General features: G+C 44.1%; 1 protein-coding gene and 1 long non-coding RNA gene across 8 annotated transcripts in view; one reads left to right on the forward strand and one right to left on the reverse strand.

Moving 5' to 3' along the window:
* Nucleotides 1-13,135, forward strand: part of EEF1D (eukaryotic translation elongation factor 1 delta) — a 37,913-nt gene extending 24,778 nt beyond the window's left edge. For 4 of the 6 annotated variants that reach the window (XM_077809707.1, XM_077809706.1, XM_077809702.1 and 1 more), the window contains 5 exons: nt 7,746-7,845; nt 8,139-8,242; nt 9,827-10,096; nt 11,363-11,557; nt 13,038-13,135. In XM_077809707.1, coding sequence (XP_077665833.1) covers nt 7,746-7,845; nt 8,139-8,242; nt 9,827-10,096; nt 11,363-11,557; nt 13,038-13,076 — 708 coding nt within the window. In that variant the 3' untranslated portion in view covers nt 13,077-13,135. Of the gene's footprint in view, nt 1-3,297; nt 3,370-7,745; nt 7,846-8,138; nt 8,243-9,826; nt 10,097-11,362; nt 11,558-13,037 lie in introns of all 6 variants that reach the window. The other 2 variants (XM_077809704.1, XM_077809701.1) reach the window with 1 other exon arrangement.
* Nucleotides 5,903-21,954, reverse strand: LOC144260861 (uncharacterized). 2 transcript variants are annotated; one of them, XR_013345062.1, is made up of 3 exons: nt 21,739-21,954; nt 21,035-21,139; nt 5,903-7,235 (listed from the first exon to the last, which is right to left on the reverse strand). It is a non-coding gene; the product is annotated as an uncharacterized LOC144260861 (long non-coding RNA). The 2 variants fall into 2 exon arrangements; XR_013345061.1 differs by having other exon boundaries at nt 21,008-21,139.
* Between the last annotated feature and the right edge of the window lie 39 nt (nt 21,955-21,993).

Consider the following 21,993-nt stretch of genomic DNA (forward strand, 5'->3'; position numbering starts at 1 on the left):
AACAGGCATTTGCATGGCATTGTTGTAGCTGGTGTTGCAAGATATTTACGTGCCAGATGCGCTAGAGAGTCATATGTCCCTTCATACTTCAACCACCATTCCAGTGGACATGCATCCATGTTGATGACTGGTTCTGCTCGATAACGATCCAAAGCAGTGTGGACCAACTCATGTTCATTTTCATCCTCTGAGTCACATGCCACCAGCAGAAGGTTGATTTTCTTTTTCGGTTGTTCAGGTTCTAAGACTTCTGAAAGCATGTTCCACACCTCGTCCCTCTTGGATTTTGGAAGGTACTTGAGAGTCTTAAACCTCGGGTTGCATGCTCTAGCTATCTTTAGAAATCGCACATTGGTACCTTCTTTGCATTTTGTCAGATCTGCAGTTAAAATGTTCTTAAAACAAATGTGCTGGGTCATCATCCGAGACTGCTAGCACATGAAATAATACGACAGAATGCGGGTAAAACAGAACAGGAGACATACAGTTCTCCTCCCCCAAGGAGTTCAGTCATAAATTTAATTAACGCATTATTTTTTTAATGAGCATCATCAGCATGCATCTGATGAAGTGAGCTGTAGTTCAGGAAAGCTTAATAAATTGGTTAGTCTCTAAGGTGCCACAAGTACTCCTTTTCTTTTTGCGAATACAGACTAACACGGCTGTTACTCTGAAACCTATCATCAGCATGGTAGCATGTCCTCTGGAACGGTGGCCGAAGCATTAAGGGGCATATGAATGTTTAGCATATCTGGCACATAAATACCTTGCAACGCCGGCTACAAAAGAGCCATGCAAATACCAGTTCTGACTTTCAGGTGACATTGTAAATAAGAAGTGGGCAGCATTATCTCCTGTAATTGTAAACAAACTTTTGTCTTAGCGATTGGCTAAATAAGAAGTAGGCCTGAGTGGACTTGTAGACTCTAAAGTTTTACCTTGTTTTGTTTTTGAGTGAAGTTATGTAACACACAAACTTCATATGTAAGTTTCACTCTCAGGAAAAAGAGATTGCTCTACAGTACTTGTATGAGGTGAATTGAAAAATACTATCTTTGTCATTTTTACAATGCAAATATTTGTAATAAATATAGTAATATAAAGTGAGCACTGTACACTCTGTATTCTGTGTTGTAATTGAAATCAATATATTTGAAAATGTAGAAAAACTTCCAAAAATATTTAATAAATTTCAGTTGGTATTCTAACAATGTGATGAAAACTGTAATTAATTGTGATTTTTTTTTTAAATTAATCATGTAAGTTAACTGGGATTAATTGACAGCCCTAATAGTTCGCAGTGATGATATTTAAATTGCCATCTTTAGGTTTTAATTTTTAACCCCTTGAGGCAAATGGAGCAATTGACACATCTCTCAGCTGTTTCAGTTTGTATGCCTACTCAGGAAGACAACACTGTATTTGTTTGTATCTGGCTCCTGTCTTTAAGGTTCTCTTCATAAACATAAGGGATAGAAAAATCATCATCATCTTTTTTTTTTTTTTTTTTTTAAACAGGAACGCATATCTGGAGCCAGAGGTGAATTTTGCCGTAAATTCTGTAGCCTCCAAATTGTGGGGTTGTGGGTCAATGAAAGCTGTTTTGCAAAGTAATAGTTTTGGATGCCACAAATAACATACATTAGCTTTCAAAAAAGAGAAAAGGGGTTAAATCCTTTATAATATCTGAAGAGTGAGTATGTTTTCAAAATGCCTCAAATTTATTTTGTTGAATTGGGGTATGTTTTAGACATTGGGCTTTGAAATTTTTAATTTTTTTTTTCAAATTGTGAAAGGTCTTCCACGTTAGCAAAGATATTGTACCCTCTTTTTAGCAGAACCAGCCAGGTTTATTCTTTAAAGTCTTAATGTACAGTTGTATCCTTTTTCTACATACAAACTATCTTAGATGTTAAATCCTCATCCTTGCCTAATCTTTGTTTTCTTGTGCCTGTGACATGAGTGGAGGGGAAGAAAATGGGCTTACATAATGTATGGAAGAGACTATTGTCTTTATTCACTCATTTAATTAAACTAGCTATATTTAGTTCTCAGACCTGTTGGTGTAAATAGAGCAGAAAGAGTTCTAACTGCTGAGGGTTTCAATGAGTTTTAGCCTTGCAAACCTCCTGGTTTACTGAGCTGGGATAGCAGTGGCCTTGTAAAGTGTGTCTGTACTAGGAAATGACCTGGTGCTCCCTCTGGTTGTCCTGTGTTTGCTAGCAGTTAGTTTTCAACACCAATTTGGGAAGGTGGGGGAAGCTATTGCTGACTTTTTCATGTGAGCTATTTGCTGAGTGTAGACGCTGCTGCTTTGCTCTCTGTAGGAGAGGAATGAGTGTGGTCTACTGGATTTTGCTTCTGGCTAGGAGCTAGGAACTCCTGAGTTAATCCTGACTGCCGCTGATTCAGTCTGACTTTAAGGAAGTTAGTTAATTTATTTGGCTATGTCTATATGGCATTCAGGAGGTGTGATTGCAGTACATATAAGCATATCTGAGCTAGCTTGCTAAAAATGGCAGTGTAGCTGCAGTGCTCCAGGCTAGCTGTCAGAATACAATCCCACCTGGGTCCCAGGGTACGTACTCAGGCAGCTAGCCCATGCTGCCATGGCTTCACTGCTGTTCTTCGTGAGCAAGTGTGTGTATGCCTGCATATGCTTCAGTCGTGCCTTCTGATTGCTTTGTTGACGTATCCTCTGTGTCTTGGTTTCCCGTTTGTAAAATGGGGATACTTCTGTCGTACCAGAGTGCTAAGAGTTAATTAGTTGATTTTTACAATGCTTTGACCATAAAAAATGTTACATAATATAATGATATTTAGCACTTATATAGTGCACTGTCTTTTATTATTTTGCAGATAGGGAAATTGGTCCAAATCACACTGCAAGTCAAGGTCAGGGCTGGTGATAGAATCCAGACCTCTTGATTCTTAGTCCTGTCATCAAGCAACTGTACCCTCCTGGAAAGTACTAGGATATGTAATTAGAAGCTGGCAATATTAATACCTGGCATATAAACTGAATTTTATCCCAGCAGTTCATGCCAAGGCTGACCAAGAAGGTTTAACATAGTGCTGTTTTCCCCCGTCCACTTTAATCTTTCTGTTTAGCCAGTCGGTGGTTTTGGATGTGGATTTTGTGAAGATATGGCTCACTGTTCTGATGAATCTGAATGGTTTTCCTGCATGCATATGTGATGCCTGCATTTGAATGCCCCACCCGAGCATGAGTGAAGTCCTTTCGTTCCTTTTCATATTATATTTGTCCTGAATCCCCAAACCTTTCACCCTTTCCAGCGCAAGACAGTTCTGGATAGCCCCCAAGAAGCCCCACCTGCCCAATCAAAGAAAAAGTCAGGTCGCCCGACTGTAAGTCCTGTTGGGGATGGGGGATAACTAACCAGTGGTTGTCTGTCTTCTGTGAATAAATTGGAGGCAGAAACAGCCCCCGTTTGGACAAAAGCTTCATGCTAAAGTGTATGGGCCCCAGGTGCTTTGATGAATTCTTGCAATTCATTTGCCACCCAATGCTATGCCTGTCCATAGGAGCCTGTCCATAGGCAGACTGTCAGAGTTCACAGTTAAAGTAGATAGGTCTTGAGGACTCAAAAGGTAGCCCTCCCACCTCTGAGCTAAAGGCCCTGGATTACAGATCTGTACCTAGATTTCAGAGCCCGTGCCTATCGTGAGTGGTTTGCCTTTTGGATGAGACTTGAGTTTTTTTGGTATCTCTTGTGCCAGCTGGAAGCCACACTGCAGGGCTCCAGGAGTGGGGGTTTCTTCTAAGATCTGCCTATTAACACAAAGCCTCGTGTCAGAACAGTAATCTTTAGCTGAGGGCTGAATCTGGTGTTCTCCATAATGTGCTCCTGTGCTCCTCTTATAGCTGGAAGCGTTTATTTGAAAGATAGACAATGTTCCTCTGTTCTTCCTGCTCCCTTCATGGCAGTCCCAGCCTTTGCTGACCCCCACCAAGCTTGGGAGCCAACCTATAGCAGGGCAGCCACAAGACTGGTTTGTGCAACTCGAAAAAAACAATCTGCAGGAGTATCCCTGGTGTCCTGGACACAAGACCATGGGGGGCTAATGCAGAGCAGAACACATGGTTCTCATGTTACCTGAACCCCGTGGGCTACTATCTAATTCACTGCAGAGAACATAAGAATGGCCATACTGGGTCAGACCAATGGTCCATCTAGGACAATATCCGGTCTTCAGCCAGTGGCGAATGCCAGATGCTTCAAAGGGAATGAACAGAGCAGGGCATTCATCAAGTGACCCATCTCCTGTGGTCTAGTCCCAGCATCTGGCAGTCAGAGGCTTAGGGATCCCCAGAGCATGGGATTGCATCCCTGAACTTCTTGGCTAATAGCAGCCATTGATGGACCTATTCTCCATGAACTTTAGTTCTTTTTTGAAACCAGTTATAGTTTTGGCCTTCACAGCATCCCTTGGCAATGAGTTCCACAGGCTGATTGTGTGTTGTATGAAGAAGTATTTCCTTTTGTTTGTTTTAAACCTACTGCCTATTAATTTCACTGGGTGATCCCTGGTTCTTGTGCTACATGAAGGAGTAAATAACACTTCCTTATTTACTTTCTCCACACCATTCATGATTTTATAGATCTATGCCATATCCTTTCTTTCTTGTCTCTTTTCCACGCTGAACAGTCTGTCAGAAGCTGTTCCGTACCATTAATTTTTTTCTTGCCCTTCTCTGTGCCTCTTCTATTTCTAATACATCTTTTTTGAGATGTGGCGACCAGAACTGCACACAGTATTCAAGGTGTGGGTGTACAATGATTTATATAGTGACATTATGATATTTACTGTCTTCCTAGCTATCCCTTTCCTACTGGAACCTACATACTGTTAGCTTTTTTGACTGCCCCTGCACATTGAGCGGATGTTTTCAGAGAACTATCCACAATGACTCCCAAGATCTTTCTTGAGTGGTAACAGCTAATTTATACATCATCGTTTTGTATGTATAGTTGGGATTTTGTTTTCCAATATGCATTACTTTGCATTTATTAACATTGAATCTCATCTGCCATTTTATTGCCCAGTCACCCAGTTTTGTGAGATCGCTTTGTAAGTCTTTGCAGTCTACTTTGGACTTAACTATCTTGAGTAGTTTTGTGTCATTGGCAAACTGTTTACCCCTTTTCCCAGATCATTCTGAATATTGACCAGTGCTGCTCCCAGTACAGATCGTTGGTGGACACCACTATTTACTTCACTCCATTCTGAAAACTGACCATTTATTCCTATTCTTTGTTTCCAATCTTTTAACCGGTTAGTGATTCATGAGAGGATTGTCTCTTTATGCTATGATTGCTTAGTTTGCTTAAGAGCCTTTGGTGAGGGACCTTCTCAAAGGCTTTGTGAAAGTCCAAGTACACTATATCCACTGGATCATCCTTGTCCACGTATTTTTTTTGACCCCCTCAAAGAATTCTAGTAGATGGAGGCAGGATTTCCCTTTACAAAAGCTGTGTTTGTTTTCCCAACAAATCCTGTAGTGGGTTGGGCCACAGAGACCCCCTTGGGACTGCCACCTGATGTGCTGAGACTACCTCTGAGCCCGTTTTCCCTGGCAGCTTGGGACTTCAGTGCCTTGTCTTGGTGAGCCAGACATGCTAGCCTGCTACAAACACAGACCCAGGTCTGAACCACATCCCTCACAAGTTGCAAACTTAACAGAAAACAGCTTAAGAAGTGCTCCTGTCTTTAGCACCCAGTTCCCAATGGGATCCAAACCCCAAATAAATCCGTTTTACTCTGTATAAAGCTTATACAGGGTAAACTCATAAATTGTTTGCCCTCTATAACACTGATAGCGAGAGATCCACAGCTGTTTGCTTCCCCCAGGAATTAATTACTTTGGGTCAATTAATAAGCTAAAAAGTGATTTTATTAAAAATAAAAAGTAGGATTTAAGTGGTTCCAAGTAATAACAGACAGAACAAAGTTAATTACCAAGCAAAATAAAACAAGCCTGCAAGTCTAAGCCTAATACAGTAGGAAACTAAATGCAGGTAAATCTCACCCTCAGACATGTTCCAATAAGCTTCTTTCACAGACTAGACTCCTTTCTAGTCTGGGTCCAGCAATCACTCACACCCCCGTAGTTACTGTCCTTTGTTCCAGTTTCTTTCAGGCATCTCTTTGGGGTGGAGAGGCTGTCTTTTTGAGCTAGCTGAAGACAAAATGGAGGGGTTTCCAGGGCCTTTTATATTCTTTCGCTTGTGCGCAGAAACCCCTTTGTTCTCCTGTGCAACATCACAGCAACAAGATGGAGTCTGTAGCCACCTGGGCAAGTCACATGTCTATGAATGATTCAGCTTTTTGCAGGCCGACACCATTGTTTACATGTTAGTTTGAACATTCCCAGAAAAGCTCAGGTGTAGATTGGCATCTCCCAAAGTCCGTTGTCAGTTAAGTGTTTCTTGATTGGGCACTTACTGAGAATAGTCCTTTCTCAAGAAGCTGACCAAATGCTTCACGGAGGCTACTTAGAATCAAACAAATAAAATGCCAATATTCATAACTTCAAATACAAAAATGATACACACATACAGACAGCATAATCACAACCAGCAAACCACAACCTTTCCATAGACACCCCACTTGGCCTTCTCTGTACAAGACCTGGTGCAACCATAGAACCCTGGTTGCAACAATGATCTATACGGTCACAGTTTGTCAATAACGTCACATCCTGTTCATGTATGTGTCTGATAATTCTGTTCTTTACTATAGTTTCAACCAGTTTGCCTGGTACTGAAGTTAGGCTTACTGGCCTGCAACTGTCAGGATTACCTCTGGAGCCTTTTTTAAAAATCAGCATCACATTAGTTATCCTCCAGTCATCTGGTACAGAAGCAGATTTAGATGATAGGTTACGTACCACGGTTAATAGTTCTGAGGGAATTCAGATATGAAACTGCAGAACCCTTGGGTGAATCCCATCTGATCCAGCTGACCAATTACTGTTTTATTTATCAGTTTGTGCCAAAACTTCCTCTATTGACACCTGAATCTGGGAAAGTTTTCAGATTTATCATCTAAAAACAGTGGCTCAGGTATGGGAATCTCCCTCACATCCTCTACAATGAAGACGATGCAGTAATTCATTTAGCTTCTCCACAATGGCCTTGTCTTCCTTCAGTGCTCCTTTAGCCCCTTGATTGTTGGGTGGCCCCACTGATTGTTTGGCAAGTTTCCTGCTTCTGAAAAAAATTGTTTGCTGTTAGTTTGAGACTTTTGCTAGTTCTATGTTCTAGTCCTACCTTCACCACTGATTTACTGAATGACCTCAGCCAAGTCATCTCAGCCATCTGTACCTCAGTTTCCTTATCTGTAATTTGAAGCTCTTTACTTCCTTAGCAGGGGTAATGTTTGTAAATTTTTTGAAGTGCACTAGAGAAGCTTTGCAAGATGCTAGAGATGCAAATATTAAGGTAGCCCACAGTTTGGGACTGTAGACATGTGGTGGTCTTCTGCCAGCTCTACCAGAAATTCTTTCAGTGGCAAATGAATTACATTCTAATTTTTGTGTTTAACATTTGCTTTAAAAGGCTTGTGATCAAAAGTATTCTTTCGTAGATAGCCTGTAAAATCTCTTCTCCTTTTTCCCCAGTGTTGTCTCTGCCTTCCTGCTTTAGAGAGGCAGTGTGTCTGTCTTAGTCTTAGAACTGAGTGAACAGACTAGTTTTTCATCTTGGTTTCCCTTGTTGCAGAGTGCAAGCACGACCTCTTCTGCTGGGCCTGCTGGTGACCAAAATGAGCTCCTCACCAGAATAGCTAACCTGGAGGTGGAGAACCAAAATCTCCGCAGTGGTAAGTGAGAGATCTCCGGCAATAAAACACATTGGACTTGTGCCTGCTATTAGCGGCCTATCTTGCTGACTACTCAGTGTAATGTCATGAAGCCTTATGAATTGTGTGTATTTTGTTGGTGGTTTTGTTAACATTGGAGCAAGGATGTGTCTCGAGTTGGGATAGATGCAGTTTGCTTGGTAGCCTGCCTTGAGTGAAATCAGACTCATCCTGACCCAACCAAAGAATAATTGCTGCATCTTCTGCCATGTGTTGAACCACTAAGATGAGAGAGTTCTTTCTCCCTTTTCTAGTTGTTGTAGATCTTCAGCTGGCCATCTCCAAGCTGGAAACTCGCCTGAACACACTAGAAAAATCCTCCACCTCTCACCATCCCTCAGCAACGCCACCAACCCAGGTAATTGACTCCTCAAGGTGCCAGGTCAGTTTAGAATACTTCATGCCACCTACTAAGGAGAAAAGCGATCTCACTTCATTTGTAACTCACGAAAGCTTATGCTCAAATAAATTTGTTAGTCTCTAAAGTGCCACAAGTCCTCTTTTTCTTTCTCCACAAGTGCTAGCCAAGGCCTCTTTAGCAGAGCCTTCTAGAGCTGCTCTTTCTTCCTCATATCAGCCCAAGTGCACAGATTCTCCTGCTTTAGGTCCAGTGAAGAGGATATGTGATGGGCCAGATCCTCAGCCGGGACAAATCTGCAGAGGTCCACCAAAATCTGTGATGCTAAGCCAGTAATTCACAGTTGTGTATAAATGGGAGCACACTAAGTAAACTAAGCTTCTTGGTACCTAATAAGTATATAGCAAGGAGACACCTATACAGATGGACAGACTTGGGGACCTATTGGTTCTCACATGCAGGAAAAAGTAATATCTCTGGGAGTTGAGTATCCTGTACCCATTGCATCTTGCCCCAGTTTGGAGGATGCATTGGAGACCTTCAATTGAACTAACTTTTGCCCCATGCTTAGTAAATAATAAAACTATTTCCCCATGCTTATTTTTCCCCCCTACTGTTACTCACAGCTTCTTGTCAACTGTTGGAAATAAGCCATCCTGATTATCACTACAGAAGGTTTTTTTTGCTCCTGCTGATAATAGCTCACCTTAACTGATCACTCTTGTTATAGCTGGTATGGCAACACCCATTTTTTCATGTTCTCTGTGTGTGTATGTATATATCTATCTTCCTACTGTATTTTCCACTGCATGCATCCAGTGAAGTGGATTTTAGCCCATGAAAGCTTATGCTCAAATACATTTGTTAGTCTCTAAGGTGCCACAAGTACTCCTTGTTCTTTTTTGCCCCTGTGTATTCTATTCTATAAAGACTCTTATCAGTATCTAAGGGTATGTCTACACAGCCAAGAAAAACCCGTGGCTGGATTGTGCCAGATGACTCTGGTTTGTGGGGCTGTTTCACAGCAATGAAACAGCCCCACAAACCAGAGTCATCTGGCACAATCCAGCCATGGGTTTTTCTTGGCTGTGTAGACATACCCTTAGCCTGAGCCCTGTGAGCCCGAGTCGGCTGGCACAGACCAGCCAGGTGCTTTTCTTGGCTGTGTAGACATACCCTTAAAGCCCCTTCCAATAGGGCACTGAGGAGAGTGAGATTAACCTACGTAACGTGCTTCATTCTCTCTTCCTCCCTTGCCTACAGGAAGAATTGTTTGTGCGCTGGAGCGATTTGTTTTGGGGGTTATTTTTAAGTGTACATGTTGCTATGCTGCTTAGAGAAGGCAACATGCAGACGTGTGCCTGGCATTTAGGCTCTTTTAGATATGCTAGGCCCTGGGCTATTGAGTGCCTTGAAGAGAAGGACCAAGCTCCTGGCTGCATGACTTTGAGCTCTTGCCTTTGGATGGTGGCATAATCTTGTTTTGGCAAGTCAGGTCATAACTGCAACAGGGGGTGGAGTTTGCTGCCTTGTTTTACACTTGGATTTATTTTCTCCCTTTTTTTGCCCATTGCTTCCGTGAAGCATGTCACCCCAATGAAGAAGGTGGAATCACCTGCTGCTCCCCCAAAGAAAGTAGAACTCCCTTCTGCTCCACCTGCAAAGAAAGTAGAACCATCTGAGGCTGACGACGAAGATGAGGATGACGACATTGACTTATTTGGCAGTGGTGATGAAGAGGAAGACCAGGAGGCTGCCAAAGTTCGGGAAGAGCGATTACGCCAGTATGCGGAGAAGAAGTCTAAAAAGCCTGGCCTCATTGCCAAGTCTTCCATCCTTCTGGATGTCAAGCCTGTAAGCAGTTTAAACTATTCCTTACCCAACTGTTGTTTTGGCTCTAAAGTGGGGTGCCTGTACTGAGATTATGGTTGTAAAATTGCAGGAGTGTGTGGGTTACATCTAATTGGCAGACTGCAGCTGCCCCATGTAGATCTGGTCCACAAATTACAGAACCTATCAGCATGCAGTTGTTTGGATCGGCATTGAGCATTGCATGATGGGAGCACTGAGCTGTTCTGCTCCATATTAAAGATGGCAGTTGCAGACGTTCTATGGGCTGGGCTGCAGCTTGACCACCCCTGGTTTGGAAGACCTTTCTTCTCTTGGGGCTTGTTTACGCTGTCAGAGTGTGGGAAGCTGGGGTGTAAATCTGTAGCTCTCTAGCCTGCTGTGAGCTATCTAGGTGGGTGGGCCCTGCTACCACACACTAAAAGTTCCATAGTGCGCTTGCACATACTGCTGTTTCAGACTTAGTGTGGGGCAGGCTAGAGTATTTGTACGTTCACATCCAGGCTTGCCACACACAACATCTCTGTGTGGACAAGCCCTTGAAAAAATATGTACCTTTTAGAGCATGAATATAGGGAATAAAAGCCTGAAATATGAGCACAGATTAATAATCAGTAAAGCGCAAACTCTCTCAAGAGCACAAGGAAACAAAAGCGTATAGGATAACCCAACACTTGGGGCTAACTAGATAAGTGCTAAGTAGTAGTTTTACCAATTATCCAGGGCTTAGAGTTAGTTCCTGAAGCTGAAACCCTGAGATGGAAGAAGTGACATGTCATTCCAGGAACACTTCCCCCTAGGTATGCAGAATCCAGACTATCTGCAGTAACTTGGTCTCAATTCATGCAGAATCAAACTTGAGAAATGATTCCTCTGGGAAAGGCTTCTTTTGTCAAAGAAAGGACTCCTTAACAGAGACAGATGGCAAAACTGGACGGACAGAGCTGAATACTGGAGTATCACTGACTAGCATGCTACCTAGCAAATTGGCATGGTACAAGTAGAATTAATGATTTTGTCACTCTTGTTCTCTGCTAGTACGGAAGAGTTCTGTCTCGCATCTCCTCGCTGCTTTCCTGATCGCAGCCCTATATGATAGTGTGTTAAACCCCTTGTTGCTGACTTTTATGTCTGGAATTGGAATACGTACCACGTTGATCCAGTTCAGCTTGCATGGTTGAGGATTGCAGAATCCACAGTCCTGATGGACAGTTCCACAGCCTAATATTAATGTAGGTAAACCTGCTGAGTTCCCTTTTTGTGCTTTGTTAGTGGGACGATGAAACTGACATGGCAAAGATGGAGGAGTGCGTCCGGTCCATTCAGATGGACGGCCTGGTGTGGGGAGCCTCCAAGTTGGTTCCAGTGGGCTATGGTATTAAGAAGCTCCAGATCCAGTGCGTAGTGGAGGATGACAAGGTTGGAACAGACATACTGGAGGAGGAGATCACCAAGTTTGAAGACTACGTAAGTCCTCCACTTGTGCCCTGCAGTACTTTCAAATATTTGGGCCCTTAAACCCACACCCCAGATTTTGATCTACTTCATGTGTTGGCAGCCTACTGTATATTCAGATTCTGCATCATCTAAACTTTCAAGGGTGGGAGAGGCCTTGACATGGAGTTTTTAGTCCCCATGTTTGTGAAGATAACCTTGAAAACATGAAGAGTATAAGGATGCTGTCCCAGAGCCTGCAGACAGCCTGAAGCCATAGCTTTGAGGTGTGACCCTCCCTTGCCCTTGTACTCATTGGGGTGTCTAGCTCCTGGTGCTTAGTGTGTTGATGGTTCAGGGACAGCAATTCACCATTTTGTTGATTGTTTTAGCAGATGGGATGGGACATGAATGTGGGGTGGAGTGAAGTCTACGGCAGAGGTGGAATTGGAGCTGCTTGGGTGGGGAAGAGAGAAGACCTACAAGGATGGGGACAGGGAGAAACAAAGGGCAGAAATAGTGGCAATCCTGAAGGCTAGTTTTTTCCCACTGAGTGGTGCTGAAGGTGATAAGGCGCTAAGGCGCATTAACAAATATTAACATTGTGGGTGAGGGAGTGAGAGAACCTGGATTTGTGCAGGAAATGGCCTAACTTGATTATCATGCACATTGTGTAAAGAGTTGTCACTTTGGATGGGCTATTACCAGCAGGAGAGTGAATTTGTGTGGGGGGGTGGAGGGTGAGAAAACCTGGATTTGTGCTGGAAATGGCCTAACCTGAAGATTACTTTAGATAAGCTATTACCAGCAGGACAGTGGGGTGGGAGGAGGTATTGTTTCATATTCTCTGTGTATATATAAAGTCTGCTGCAGTTTCCACGGTATGCATCTGATGAAGTGAGCTGTAGCTCACGAAAGCTCATGCTCAAATAAATTGGTTAGTCTCTAAGGTGCCACAAGTACTCCTTTTCTTTTTGCGAATAGAGACTAACACGGCTGTTACTCTGAAATATTAACATAGTTAATTTACTACATAAAGGCCATCTCCTACCTTTTTGATCTGTGCAAACTACCCTTTCACATCTGAGGGAGGTTGTAGTGGATTCAGGGAAGTATGTAGTCCTAAAACTCTATCCTAGCCCATGGACCATAATTAAAAATCGAACTTATCCCCTTTCTATAGGGTGAGTTTGAAACCAGTTTTAATTTGTAAGCTCTTTGGGGTGGGAACTTTTTCTTGCCATTCGTACAGACCCTAGCACAATGGGGTTCTGATCCTGATTGCCATTAATATTTATATAAGCCCCCAATCTTAAAATATGACCACTCACAGGACTAATTTTTGACTGATAAAAAATGGTCTTTTAATAAAGGATTGTGCTTTATAAACTTGGGGCTGGTTAGGGCAAACTTCTTCTGTAAAGAGACCGCCCCAGAAAGTGTGCTTTCTGTGCGTCTTAAATCCCTGGAACGTGTTGTCTGATCTTTAACAGCATTTTTTGCCCTATTTCAGGTGCAGAGTGTCGACATAGCGGCTTTCAACAAGATCTAAGAGTGAACGTTTATCCTTTCTGGAACTGTAACTAATAAAAGGTCAAGATTTTGAGAGCAGATGGTGTGCGGTGTCTTTCCTTACAATGTGTGCCAGTTGCACAGGGGATCAGAAGGTGGTAGCCAACATCCCAGGAGTCTCTTGTGCATATTGCTTACAAAACTGCAAAATAGGGGAAAGCCAACTATCATCCCCAATGTCATTGACAGGCTGGTATCCCAAGGGGTCCTATAAAATAGCCCAGCGTGAACAGCCACAAATACATCATACATGGCTGTATTTCATGCTTCCACTTCACCCAAGCAGGGGTTAGGACTCCATTGTTTCCCTTACACTTAAACCCAGTGTACAAACATTAGGTTACTATGTAAGGCTTGTAATTTGTATCTTCCTGAAGAATCTAGATTTATAACTGTTAAATATTGTGCTGAGCCTTGGCCATGAAACAGTGAAGGGTTTTTAGGGTTTCATTTATTTAGAGCTGCTAAAAACAGCTCTAAGTTCAGAAGTGTTGCTGGCTTGTTAAGTAACTTTAAAAAGTGGCTGCCTTTATTCACATTAGCTGCTTTAATCATGTTTTGTTTTAATCATGTTTTTTTTAAATCAAATCATCTTTAACATGAAACTGTCTTTTGAATGTCCCTGCCACCTGCAGGGGTCAGGAAGGCACACCTCCCCTTATCTCCTTCCTCTGAAGCATCAGGGATGGCCACAGCTGGAGATGGGACATTGGGCAGGGAAGGCCAGGGCTCTGAAGTGGCCCTGAGCACTCTCTTGCCTGGGTGCATGGATGACTGGTTCTTGCTCAGGGTCTAACTGATCGCCGCATATGGGGTTGGGAAAGAATTACCCCTGGTTGGATTGGCAGCAACTTAGGGGTTTTTCACCTTCTTCTGCAGCATGTGGGTGTGGGTCACTTGCCAGAATTATCTGGGTATATCTCATTTAATCATTGCCCTGCCATTGCGAGGACCTTGGGCACTGGTGTACCTTGGTTCCTCTTATTCTTTGCCGGTGGCACATAAGTCTAGTCTCCTGTGGGCTTTGGTCTAGTTTCGGTTGTTGTGGTTAGTGTGTAGGTGCTGAGTGGTGTTGGTGGCCTGTGAGGTACCAGAGATCTGACTAGATGACCTAGACCAATGATCCTTTCTGGCCTTACACTCCGAGTATGACTCTAATTGGGCTGTGTGTGATGTGAGGAGCAGAGACTCGGGTATCTGGCGGCTGACTCTCTTAGTGTCTGCATGGAAACTTTTTAAAGACACCTTAATAGAGGCTCAACTTAAATGTGTACCCCAAATTAAAGAACATAAGAGAACCAAAAAAGTGGCTAAACAACGAAGTAAAAGAAGCAGTGAGAGGCAAAAAGGCATTCTTTAAAAAGTGGAAGTTAAATCCTAGTGAGGAAAATAGAAAGGAGCATAAACTAGCAAATCAAGTGTAAAAATATAATTAGGAAGGCCAAAAAAGAATTTGAAGAACAGTTAGCCAAAGACTCAAAAAGTAATAGCAAAAAAAAATTTAAGTACATCAGAAGCAGGAAGCCTGCTAAACAACCAGTGGGGCCACTGGACAATCGAGATGCTAAAGGAGCACTCAAGGACAAAGCCATTGCAGAGAAACTAAATGAATTCTTTGCATCTCTGCTTTCTGTACATCTTAATTCTCTTCACGGCTGAGGATGTGAGGGAGATTCCCAAACCCGAGACATTCTTTTTAGGTGACAAATCTGAGGAACTGTCCCAGATTGAGGTGTCATTAGAGGTGGTTTTGGAACAAATTGATAAACTAAACAGTAATACGTCACCAGGATCAGATGGTATTCACCCAAGAGTTCTGAAGGAACTCAAATGTGAATTTGCAGAACTACTAACTGTAGTCTGTAACCTATCATTTAAATCAGCTTCTGTATCAAATGACTGGAGGAGAGCTAATGTGATGACAATTTTATAAAAAGGGCTCCAGAGGTGATCCCGGCAATTACAGACTGGTAAGTCTGACTTCAGTACCGGGCAAACAGGTTGAAACTATAGTAAAGAACAAAATTGTCAGTCACAGATTAACATAATTTGTTGGGGAAGAGTCAACATGGTTTTTGTAAAGGGAAATCATGCCTCACCAATTTACTAGAATTCTTTGCGAGGGTCAACAAGCATATGGACAAGGAGGATCCAGTGGATATAGTGTACTTAGATTTTCAGAAAGCCTTTGACAAGGTCCCTCACCAAAAGCTCTTAAGCAAAGTAAGCTGTCATGGGATAAGAGAGAAGGTCCTGTCATGGACTGGCAACTGGTTAAAAGATAGGAAACAAAGGGTAGGAATAAATGGTCAATTTTCAGAATGGAGAGAGGTAAATAGTGGTGTCTTCCAGGGGTCTGTACTGGGACCAGTCCTATTCAACACATTCATAAATGATCTGGAAAAAGGGATAAACAGTGAGGTGGCAAAATTTGCAGATACTAAACAACTCAAGATAGTTAAATCCCAAGCTGACTGCGAAGGACTACAGAAGGATCTCTTAAAACTGGGTGACCAGGCAACAAAATGGCAGATAAAATTCAATGCTGATAAATGCAAAGTAATGCATGTTGGAAAACACAATCCCAACTATACATATAAAATGATAGGGTCTAAATTAGCTGTTACCACTCAAGAAAGAGATCTTGGTGTCACTGTGGATAGTTCTCTGAAAACATCCAATCAATGTGCAGCAGCAGTCAAAAAAGCAAACAATGTTGGGCATCATTAAGAAAGGGATAGATAAGACAGAAAATTATCATATTGCCTCTATATAAATTCATGGTACGCTCAAATCTTGAATACTGCTTGCAGATGTGGTCACCCCATATCACAAAAGATATATTGGACTTGGAAAAGGTTCAGAAAATGGCAAAAAAAAAATCAGGGGTATGGAACAGCTTCTGTATGACGAAGGATATCACTGAGGTCTATAAAATCATGACTGGTGCGGAGAAAGTGAAAGAGGAAGTGTTATTTACTCATAACACAAGAACTAGGGGCCACCAAATGAAAGTATTTCTTCGTACAATGCACAATCAACCTGTGGAATGCTTTGCCAGAGGATGTTGTCAAGGCCAAGACTATAACAGGTTTCAAAAAAGAACTAGATAAAATTCATGGAGGATAGGTCCATCAATGGCTATTAGCCAGGATGGGCAGGGATGGTGTCCCTAGCCTGTTTTCCAAAAGCTGGGAATGGGTGACACGGGATGGATCACTTGACAGTACTGGAGTACTGTCATGGATGGTTATAAACTGTTCAGGAAGGACAGGCAGGGCAGAAAAGGTGGGGGAGTTGCACTGTATGTAAGGGAGCAGTATGACTGCTCAGAGCTCCGGTACAAAACTGCAGAAAAACCTGAGTCTCTGGATTAAGTTTAGAAGTGTGAGCAACAAGAGTGATGTCGTGGTGGGAGTCTGCTATAGACCACCGGACCAGGGGGATGAGGTGGATGAGGCTTTCTTCTGGCAGCTCGCGGAAGATACTAGATCGCATGCCCTGGTTCTCATGGGTGACTTTAATTTTCCTGATATCTGCTGGGAGAGCAATACAGCGGTGCATAGCAATCCAGGAAGTTTTTGGAAAGCGTAGGGGACAATTTCCTGGTGCAAGTGCTAGAGGAGCCAGCTAGGGGGGAGCTTTTATTGACCTGCTGCTCACAAACCGGGAAGAATTAGTAGGGGAAGCAAAAGTGGATGGGAATCTGGGAGGCAGTGACCATGAGTTGGTTGAGTTCAGGATCCTGACACAGGGAAGAAAGGTAAGCAGCAGGATACGGACCCTGGACTTCAGGAAAGCAGACTTCGACTCCCACAGGGAACGGATGGGTAGGATCCCCTGGGGGACTAACACGAAGGGGAAAGGAGTCCAGGAAAGCTGGCTGTATTTCAAGGAATCCCTGTTGAGGTTACAGGGACAAACCATCCCGATGTGTCGAAAGAATAGTAAATATGGCAGGCGATCAGCTTGGCTTAACGGTGAAATCCTAGTGGATCTTAAGCATAAAAAAGAAGCTTACAAGAAGTGGAAGGTTGGACATATGACCAGGGAAGAGTATAAAAATATTGCTCGGGCATGTAGGAATGAAATTAGGAGGGCCAAATCGCACCTGGAGCTGCAGCTAGCGAGAGATGTTAAGAGTAACAAGAAGGGTTTCTTCAGGTATGTTGGCAACAAGAAGAAAGCCAAGGAAAGTGTGGGCCCCTTAATGAATGAGGGAGGTAACCTAGTGACAGAGGATGTGGAAAAAGCTAATGTACTCAATGCTTTTTCTGCTTCTGTCTTCACGAACAAGGTCAGCTCCCAGACTGCTGCGCTGGGCATCACAACATGGGGAATAGATGGCCAGCCCTCTGTGGAGGAAGAGGTGGTTAGGGACTATTTAGAAAAGCTGGACGTGCACAAGTCCATGGGGCCGGACGAGTTGCATTCGAGAGTGCTAAAGGAACTGGCGGCTGTGATTGCAGAGCCATTGGCCATTATCTTTGAAAACTCGTGGCGAACCGGGGAAGTCCCGGATGACTGGAAAAAGGCTAATGTAGTGCCCATCTTTAAAAAAGGGAAGAAGGAGGATCCTGGGAACTACAGGCCAGTGAGCCTCACTTCAGTCCCCGGAAAAATCATGGAGCAGGTCCTCAAAGAATCAATCCTGAAACACTTACATGAGAGGAAAGTGATCAGGAACAGCCAGCATGGATTCACCAAGGGAAGGTCATGCCTGACTAATCTAATCGCCTTCTACGATGAGATTACTGGTTCTGTGGATGAAGGGAAAGCAGTGGATGTATTGTATCTTGACTTTAGCAAAGCTTTTGACACGGTCTCCCACAGTATTCTTGTCAGCAAGTTAAAGAAGTATGGGCTGGATGAATGCACTATAAGGTGGGTAGAAAGTTGGCTAGATTGTCAGGCTCAATGGGTAGTGATCAATGGCTCCATGTCTAGTTGGCAGCCGGTGTCAAGTGGAGTGCCCCAAGGGTCGGTCCTGGGGCCGGTTTTGTTCAATATCTTCATAAATGATCTGGAGGATGGTGTGGATTGCACTCTCAGCAAATTTGCGGATGATACTAAACTGGGAGGAGTGGTAGATACGCTGGAGGGCAGGGATAGGATACAGAGGGACCTAGACAAATTGGAGGATTGGGCCAAAAGAAATCTGATGAGGTTCAATAAGGATAAGTGCAGGGTCCTGCACTTAGGACAGAAGAACCCAATGCACCGCTACAGACTAGGGACCGAATGGCTAGGCAGCAGTTCTGCGGAAAAGGACCTAGGGGTGACAGTGGACGAGAAGCTGGATATGAGTCAGCAGTGTGCCCTTGTTGCCAAGAAGGCCAATGGCATTTTGGGATGTATAAGTAGGGGCATAGCGAGCAGATCGAGGGACGTGATCGTCCCCCTCTATTCGACATTGGTGAGGCCTCATCTGGAGTACTGTGTCCAGTTTTGGGCCCCACACTACAAGAAGGATGTGGATAAATTGGAAAGAGTCCAGCGAAGGGCAACAAAAATGATTAGGGGTCTGGAACACATGACTTATGAGGAGAGGCTGAGGGAACTGGGATTGTTTAGTCTGTGGAAGATAAGAATGAGGGGGTATTTGATAGCTGCTTTCAACTACCTGAGAGGTAGTTCCAGAGAGGATGGCTCTAGACTATTCTCAGTGGTGGAAGAGGACAGGACAAGGAGTAATGGTCTCAAGTTGCAGTGGGGGAGATTTAGGTTGGATATTAGGAAAAACTTTTTCACTAGGAGGGTGGTGAAACACTGGAATGCGTTGCCTAGGGAGGTGGTGGAATCTCCTTCCTTAGAAGTTTTTAAGGTCAGGCTTGACAAAGCCCTGGCTGGGATGATTTAATTGGGGATGGGTCCTGCTTTTGAGCAGGGGGTTGGACTAGATGACCTCCTGAGGTCCCTTCCAACCCTGATATTCTATGATTCTATGACCTGTTCTGCTCATTCTCTCTGGGACACCTGGCATTGGCCGCTGTCGGAAGACAGGATATGAGGCTAGATGGACCTTTGATCTAACCTAGAATGGCCATTCTTATTGAGAAGTAATTTTATCAATTGAAATAGTTAGCCTAACCTATAAGCAGTGCTGGTATATTAAAAAAAAAAACTTCTTAAAGCCTTCTCTTGGGACATCCTCATAATTCCTATGCAGTTAAAGGCTAATATGCTGGGGCATAGTAAGAGGAGGGTTGTATGTAAGACAGGGGCAGTAATTGTCCCGCTCTGCTCCGTACCGATGAGGCCTCAGCTGGAGAAGTGTCTAATTGGAGGTGGACAAATTGGAGAGTCCAGAGGAGAGCGACAAAAATGATCAAAGGTTTAGAAAACCTGAACGGTGAAGAAAGGGTAAAAAACTGGGCATGTTTAGTCTAGAGAAAAAATGACTGGGGTGGGGGCCTGATAATAGTCTTCAAATGCGTTCAGGGCTGTTCTACAGAGGGTGGGGATCAATTGCTCTCCATGGCCACTGAAGGTCGGACCACAAGTAATGAGCTTAATCTGCAGCAAGGAAGATTTAGGTTAGATATTAGGGAAAAAATTCTAACAATGAGGGTAATTAATCTCCCATGACTTCCAGTGAAGGATGTGGGGGATCCCTGTTGGATGTTTTGAGAACCAGTTGGACAAACACCCGTCAGGATTAATCTAGGTGTATCTGGTCCTGCCTCAGCACTGCGGGGCGGGACTTGGCTTCTCAACATCCCTCCCAGCTCTGCATTTCTAAGTTTCTATGAAGCTGAAACTAGACAAACTCGGACTGGAAATAAGATGTAAATGTTTAACAGGTCAGCTGAGGAAAAACCTTACCCCGGGTCAGGGTGGACTCTCCACTGAAAATTTTTAAATCACAATTGCATGTTTTTGTAAAAGATACTTCTGTTCAAACAGGGGTTAGTTCAGGGAAGTCTTAATGGCCTGGTATGCAGGAGGCTGGGCTACTAGATGATCTCAGGTTTCAGAGTAGCAGCCATGTTAGTCTGTATTCGCAAAAAGAAAAGGAGGACTTGTGGCACCTTAGAGACTAACCAATTTATTTGAGCATAAGCTTTCGTGAGCTACAGCCCACTTCATCCATCAGTTAATGGACCTATCCTCTGTGAACTCATCTAATTCCTTTCTTGAAGTATAAACGGGTTCAGAATAGAACTGGGTAAGTTCAGGGAAGATAGGTCCATCAAAACCTATTAGCCAAGATGGTCAGGGATGCAACTTCATGCACTGGGTGTCAATACACCAACTGGCAGAAGCTGGGACTGGATGACAGAATGGATAACTAGAAATTACCCTGTTCTGTTCATTCCCTCTGAAGTATCTGGCACCAGCTGCAGTCAGAAGACCGGATACTGGGCTAACTGGACCATTGGTCTAACCCATTATGGCCATTCTTATGTTCAATGGTCTCTTCTAGCCCTATGTGTGAAGATCTGTTGAACAGTAAGGCATGTATGCCTAACAGAGGATTGCTTTTTGAATGGTATGATCCTGTAAAGCTTGTTTTTTACCCTGGTTGGGAATTTACAAAGGAAAACATTTGTCTGAAAAGACTGAAACCTCAGAAGTAGCAGTTTTAAGAATCCGCAGATACTAGCTAAATAAAATTAATAAACTTGATCCATTCTGATTAAACAAGAAAATCTAGTATGTATGACTAGGAAACAAAGAAGGTATAGATTTCTTGTGCTGTATTTAGTAGAACTTTCACTAGTTTTGCCCTTTGTTCTTGCTAGGATCTCAGAAGAATTATATACCTGTACAAAGGTGAGCAGTAAGTTCACAGCTGCTATAAGCAGGAGCCACTCTACTAACTTCAGTACTTATATATAGCAGTGAATTCAGTCTCTCATATCTCCTGTACTCCCTATATTGCATAAGGCAGTTCACTTGTTTCCTCACCTGTACAATGCAGATAATAATATTTACCAGGCCTTGGGGAACAGAGGACTTGAATTTCAAAGCTCAGGAACAAACTACAGGTGGCAGCTGTTAGTCAGGTTGCTTAATGCATGCCTGGAAGGCACCCTGATCCTACAGTGAAAAATGTGGTGTAAGAACTTCTCAGTTATAACAGGAGCATAAGTCCCGTGCGCTGTGCCTGGAAAGATGCGGTTTGAGCCTAATGTGAGGGAAGCACCTGGGCCCAGATTCCTAAAAGTATTTAGGCTTAAGGTTGCCAACTTTGTAATATTTAAAAACCAGACCCTCCAGCAAGAGTGCTGGAACCTCCCCTTCCCTGCCCCTTCCCCCCAGGCCTCACCCCTCCCCTGCCTCTTCCCCAGAGGCCCTGCTCCTGCCCCTTCTCCCTGAGGCCCCGCGGGGCCCCACCTTCACTCCTCTTTCTCCCACTCCCCGTCCCCCGCCTCTCTCTGCACAGATCGGGAGGGACTTGCCTGCGGAGCTGGGAGCTGCAGCCACCTGATGCAGGCAGGAAGCAGCCCTGGCTGAGTAGGGGCTGGTGCGGGTGATGGCCCAGTGCCTCCCCGCCTCTCCCACCCACAGTAACCGGACTCCCGGCGTCCGGTCGGTAGATCTGACCGGACACGGTCGGACTTTCCAGTAGAAGACCGGGCACCTGGTCACCCTATTTAGGCTCCACCGATTTCCATGGAAGTCCGGAGCCCAAATACCTTTAGGGCCCTGATCCCCGAGCCAAGCCATAGCAGGGTGGGCACCGAATCCCTGCGTAGTCCTGCCGCCGGCCTGGGGGAGGAGGTCGCTGCGGCCAAGCCCAGCTGGGAAGGGTGACACAGCACCGTGGCCCAGGCCCCTGGGAGGGGCCACCCCGCGGCGGGCAAAGGGCGAGCTGCCCCGGTGGCCCGCAAGCGCCCCACGGGCCCCGCCCGCTCGCGGGGCCCCGCTCGGACTACAACTCCCAGGCGCCC

The sequence above is a fragment of the Eretmochelys imbricata genome, chromosome 2, assembly GCF_965152235.1.
Source record: "Eretmochelys imbricata isolate rEreImb1 chromosome 2, rEreImb1.hap1, whole genome shotgun sequence".
Classification (NCBI taxonomy): domain Eukaryota; kingdom Metazoa; phylum Chordata; order Testudines; family Cheloniidae; genus Eretmochelys; species Eretmochelys imbricata.